The sequence below is a fragment of the Poromitra crassiceps genome (genome assembly GCF_964638095.1).
Source record: "Poromitra crassiceps genome assembly, chromosome: 11".
In the NCBI taxonomy this organism is placed as follows: domain Eukaryota; kingdom Metazoa; phylum Chordata; class Actinopteri; order Beryciformes; family Melamphaidae; genus Poromitra; species Poromitra crassiceps.
This window is the reverse complement of record NC_139643.1, coordinates 38283310-38289071: the sequence shown is the minus strand read 5'-3', so window position 1 is coordinate 38289071 and position 5762 is coordinate 38283310. Positions and strand designations below refer to the sequence as shown.

The 5762-nt window shown below is 41.7% G+C and overlaps 1 protein-coding gene across 1 annotated transcript; it reads right to left on the bottom strand.

The window, feature by feature from the left end:
- Window positions 1-338: 338 nt before the first annotated feature.
- Window positions 339-4623, bottom strand: gstr (glutathione S-transferase rho). The gene is made up of 6 exons (XM_083645601.1): window positions 4311-4623; window positions 4109-4174; window positions 3321-3426; window positions 1490-1608; window positions 801-889; window positions 339-670 (listed from the first exon to the last, which is right to left on the bottom strand). The coding sequence occupies exons 1-6, from the start codon at window positions 4476-4478 to the stop codon at window positions 538-540; spliced, it is 681 nt and encodes a 226-aa protein (XP_083501727.1). The 5' UTR covers window positions 4479-4623; the 3' UTR covers window positions 339-537.
- Window positions 4624-5762: the final 1139 nt, after the last annotated feature.

Here is a 5762-nt window from a genome sequence, read left to right as displayed (position 1 = left end):
GAAGGTAGAAATGTTGCATTAAAAGTTCCAATTTTGGTGTCCACAGGCTGATTTTGGTGCCTGTGCTTTTTCAGTACCTACATCTTATAGAGGCATAAAAAAAATCTTCAAATAATTTCCCTTATAGACGGTTTTAACTTGACAACAAAAACATTCTAAATTGAACCCTCGCTCACTTCCTGTTGCAGTGTTTGCTATGGACATAAAAAGAAAAAAAAAACATTCAAGTGCAGGACTGACCATTCCGTGAAAACCATCTATACAGAAAGACAGATTCCCGGCAAAAGTGGGCAAGTGGGCTAAATTCAAAGGAATGTAAAGTAGTAAAGCAGGCAAAATTAACAGTCATTTGTCTTTATTGCTTTCATTTACTCTATATCTGACAAATCACACAAAATGGACATTCAGGTTTTCAAAAAGCCACAATGTCAGAAGAAGTGCATAATATGTTAAAAAAATGACCATAGTGCAATACAAGGAATGGTTATATCAGCTTTAAAGGGCTTGTTGATTTGTATGCTCGGATGAACTTGAATCTCAGATGTCTTTGAGTGTGTCTTGGACCTGGGGGTTCTCCAGCCAGTGTGGAGGCCAGCTGGCTTTGACGCTGGGCCGGTCCTTCAACAGAGCAAGATACTCAGCCAGTTTAGGGTACCGCTCTGCAGACAACCTACAGGATGGAGAGAGGAAGTTATCACTCATCCATCTTCAGTCACCCTTTCTTTTGCCTTGTATTCAGTCATCTATTCATCTATGGGCAGTTCCCACCAGTTCATTTCCCCCCGAAAGAGCTGACCTACCCAAAGCGGAAGAGATAGGCGACATTTGGATAGACAGACACATCAGCCAATGAGAAGGTCTTCCCTGCCAGGCAAGAACCCACCCCCAGCTGGAAGACAGAAAGCAGAGTTATGGTGCATTCAAGTCTGCAAACCAGGGATATGTAGAATATCTATGTAAATTTGAAACAAAAATACTGGCAGAATACGTTTCTAAAACTGGCATTTGGTTATGTTTAGGCAAGTATAACAACTTTGTTAAGGTGAGGATTATGGTTAATTGGGTTCAGCTTAAATAACAAAAATGTTAAATGCTAATTCAGACGTTGAACTGTAGACGTTGGAAACGCTGTGACCATGACTGGGACTTGTCAACACAGCCCCCGGGTGTGAAGGGCAAGTGTTTACCCCCTCATCCTCCCCGGCCACCAATCACACTTACTGGCCACCGCACTCTTGAAATAAGACTCTACGACATGTATGACGTGAATATACACCTATCCAGAAACGTGATATGCAACGTATTTTGGTTCAGAAATGTTCATATTCTACATATCCATGGATTGCGGAAACTGTCAACGCTGACATTTTATTCTGGTGACCAGGCTGGATTGGGAAGGTCCACCGTTCAGGATGTTGGGAAATCAAACTGGGATTTGATTTCCAACACAGATGTTAGTCGAGATGTTGTCTGTGCGTTCCTACAGTACCTTCTGCAGGTATCCCTCCCAGAGCTGGAGTTCAGCGGCCAAGGCCTCCCTGTTCCTCTTCAGAGCAGAGTCATGTCTCTCTCCCTCTGGCACCTTCCAGTTGTAGTAGATAACATCAGCTGGAAATAGTCGACAGGCACTCAGTCAGTCGCTCGCTACAGCAGCTCTCATGGGAAGGGGAGAGGCATGGGGAATATCTTGGAAATCCATCTCTAAAAAAGCTTGATTTCATAACAGCCAAGGCAGAGTCAAGTCAAGTCAAAGTTTATTTATCTAGCACATTTACAGAACCATGGCTGACCACAATGCTGAACAACTAGTTACAAATATCAAATAGACAGATACAGTTGGTACAAATATGAATAATAACGAGAACTATAAACATAATAAAATAGTTAGGCACAATAAAGAAATAAGGTCAGAGCTGTCAGCTCAACTCGAATTGAACGCTAATGAGAAGAGATAAGTCTTCAGCAGCGACTTAAAAATGTCAGGGGTCTGCCTGCGCAGCTCCTATATAAACGGGTACTGTAGTGTAGGCTGTTCCTAAGATTGGGGGCAGCCACCGCAAAGGCTCGGTCGAGTCCTCCTGAGATTATATAACTACGATGTCAAACAGGAAGCCAGGAAATTGGTCGAAAGGATGTTTTGAAGAGCCTGCTTTGATAACATTGTGTGCACGCTTAGAACAGTATTTCCAGTGGTGTTCGTTACAGTACTCCAAGTACTTTTGGGAGTATGTGTACTTTACTTGAGTATTTTATATTTCTGACTACTTTCACTTTTACTCCACTACATTTCATAAAAAAAAGTGTACTTTACTCCATTACATTTCTCAGACAAGTATCTTCGTTACAAAGTAAAATCGGAAGAAATTTGTTTGCCTGCAAGCAAACAGCTTTGGCGAATCAGTGCTCCAGTCCTAGCTTGCAAATTATGTTACAGTAATCACGATCCACACTCCATTCCAGTTGGTGGCAGTAGTGCACCATAACATTGTTTGCCAACCACTATAAAACTCGAGAAGATTTGCACTCAAGCCCATGCATGTCAGATGGACATGAACATGAGTAGAATTGACGATGAGTGCTTGCTTTTTTATAACATTTACTTGTTTTACTTTCAATACTTAAGTACATTTAATATCAGAAAATTACTTTTGATAATTAAGTACAGTAAATATCAGATACTTCTGGTAAGACATCTGTACTTTTACTCAAGTGCTGCTTTCAAGGACTTCACCCACCACTGCATATTTTTTCTTATTATGCACAGCTCAAGAGTTGATTTACACAAAAGAAATGTTGCAGCTGACGGAGAATTCAGCTCTAGAATAGCACTCTACTGTTTTCACCCCCCCCCCCCCCCCCCTTCCCCAAGTAGAGTCAAGCGCCGTAAGCTGGTCAGAGCATGTGACATCCGTGTGATTCTCACACAAGAACATCATGACTGTTTGGAAGGTATCAATGCATAGTACTACCATGGGTTAATTATGTGAAAACACAGCTCATTACTGGCAGGAGTGTGTTTTAAACAGTTAAGCCTACAGTAATTGGGCTCTTGAGGGAAAAGGCTGAAGAAGCCGAGTTCACACTGAGGTCTCAAAGGGTTAATTTAAAGTTGCCCATTAGGTGTTAGGCACTGCCAAGAGCAACTTAGTTCAAAGTCCTTCAGTTAGTTATCTCTGAAAATGTGCCAAAGACAAAAGCTCAACCTGCCCACACACTGCTCCATCATAAAGTCTAACTGAGAAAGGGTTTGGTGGCCTTGTTAGACCTTTGTGACTTATGAACACATACCTTCATACAACTAGGCGTTAGGAAAAACTTACCCATCTTCTGGGCTAAGGTGAGACCCTCAAACATGCGCTGGTACACCAGTGCTTGTTCTGCTGGGCTGTCGGGGATCAGCTGGTTCCCCTGGGACTTAAACTGACTCTGGTATTGGAGACAAGAAACGCACAGCCGTTAAGCTGAACCACCTGAAGCTCCGGTTTCTTCTTGTTGTGGTGTTGGGTTTCTATTGTTTATACTGCATTGTCATTGTCGAACATAAAGATAGTAGCTCATGGGCAGTGCATACCAAATGTTAAATGTTAGGGATATTATTATTGTGTGAGACATGTGGATTTAGGTGCGGATACTTGATGGCCAAGACACACTTGGTAAACTGAAGTCTCGATAACTAGGAACGCTGTGGAACTTGATAGCTGAGTCTGCAAGGTTCGAAAGATGGGAACTGTTGCAGAAGGTTGTCGTGAGATTAGTCTATGAACAACTGCAGAGGACTTGCAGAGCAAACCTTTATAGGTTCACCTTGTGTTATGACATCATCAGTGAGACCATCCGAGAGGCATGATTTAGACACTTATGAATCATGACATCATCACCGTCTGCGACATCATCAGTGATCTATGACATCATAGTAGGAATGATGACATCATCTAACAATTATTTCCATGATGTACACTAATCAGGTGCATGCTGGTAAAAGCAATGATCACTTATTGATTTCCCTTTATTAAACCAATCACAAAAGGAGGTGATAAAGGCGGTGAAAAGCAGATTTCCCTTTGTGGACTTTGTGGACCAGAGTCAAGTTCTCCCTCTCTCTCCTTACCTCCAGGTACATGCATGCTGCGAATGACTCGTTCAATATGTTCTCCCCATGTTTGAAGGCTGGAAGCTGAAAAAGAAAACAGCAGGGACATTGTTATTATAATTGAGGTGAAAAATGCATGCTGACATTTAGGCTATGTGAGTTTTGGTGATCTGCTATGCTAACGGTAGCCTATGCTATGCACAATAAACCTGGAACTTACTTGACCCCTGGGATTTATATCTAACACTTCTTGGGACTTGTGCTCCTTTTTCTCGAAGGACAGCAGCTTCTGGTTGTATCCCTGCAGGTTCTTCTCCTCCAGCACGATCATGACCCTCCAGCACGGAGGAGAGCCGGAGCCCCACAGGAGAGTCATGTTCTCGGCCATGATTTCGGGTTGAGCCGCAACACTAAAAAGAAAAGAACCCGTTAAGAAAAGAGTGAAAGTGGTAATTGGTTTTATAGCGACTCGCTGTTGACCAAACCCACTGTAATGTCGCCAAAGATCTTTAGCTAAAGATAGTGCAAGATAGTTCACATCCTATTCCAGCCTTTGGAAACTCTTGTCTGTGGATACTGCGCCCTCTTAAAGTGCATATTGCCACCTACTGTACAGGAGTGTATACTGTCCTTTGTGTTCTACTTATCACTTTACAAAGTTTAGATTCCAATATTCAAACTATAGCCGATATACATATATCATCTTCAATTCAAATAATGTCAAATCATTTGTCTGTATCAGCTTAGCCTCCACCCTTTTGTAACAAAATATTACACTAGACCCACCCGAGATATAGAAATCCCTCTTTTCGAAATATAGTCTAAAGATCTTCCAAATAAATTAGACCCTTTTCTTTCAAGTCGAATACTGTTTGAAATCCAATTTTGCCCATTCTTGTGTTCTTGTATGGCTCTCCTTTCAGTGTTTGAGTCTTGCAGTGTGTAATTCCAAGAGTGGCAATTAAAGAAATAATAAAATAATTTTTTCTGCTATTTGTCTCCCAGTTTGAATCTGAATCCAGTTGAAGGGCTGACCACTTCGTTAATTAACACAGGTGGCATAGATGTTCAGTCAGTGATGTCACTTGAGCATTAGTAATGTCATCAGTGATGTCACTCAAGCAATTGTGATGTCATCAGTGATGAATAAATCCTTCCAGACTGAGGCTATAAGTGGTGGGAGTATAAGAGGACAAATACATCTCCAGAGTAAGTGGTGGCACTGGTGGGAGTACGAGAAATTGTTTTTCATTTGATTGTATCGGTACAACTTACCTTAAGTCAGAATGAGTGTTGTGTTATCCCTCTACAGTCTACAGTACATCTATCTGGCTGATTGAACCATAAAAGTGTGTGCGTGTGTAAATGTCATTGATATACAGCTTTTGACTGTGGCTGTCCTCTAGTGAGCTGTACACCAGTCAACTAACGTACAGTAATACCAGATGGTACAGCTGTCATTTAACACTCTTGTCCACATAACATCCTTATGTCTCCCTAGAGAGGGACAAACTTGCAACCCCTGGATTACTAACACAAACCACGGGTATAAATGCTGCTTGGCACATGGAGACACGCACACACAAACATGTAAGGCATGTACACATTAACAAACACTCACTCATGCTCAAAAACACACAGATAGTGTATAATATGATCCAGACAACACATC

Coding starts and splice junctions, on each gene's coding strand:
- gstr (XM_083645601.1), bottom strand. CDS start 4,478: ATGGCCGAGAACATGACTCTCCTGTGGGGCTCCGGCTCTCCTCCGTGC. Junction 890..1,489: donor GGGAGGGATACCTGCAGAAG/GTACTGTAGGAA, acceptor TCTGTCTTCCAG/CTGGGGGTGGGTTCTTGCCT. Junction 671..800: donor GCCTATCTCTTCCGCTTTGG/GTAGGTCAGCTC, acceptor TCCATCCTGTAG/GTTGTCTGCAGAGCGGTACC.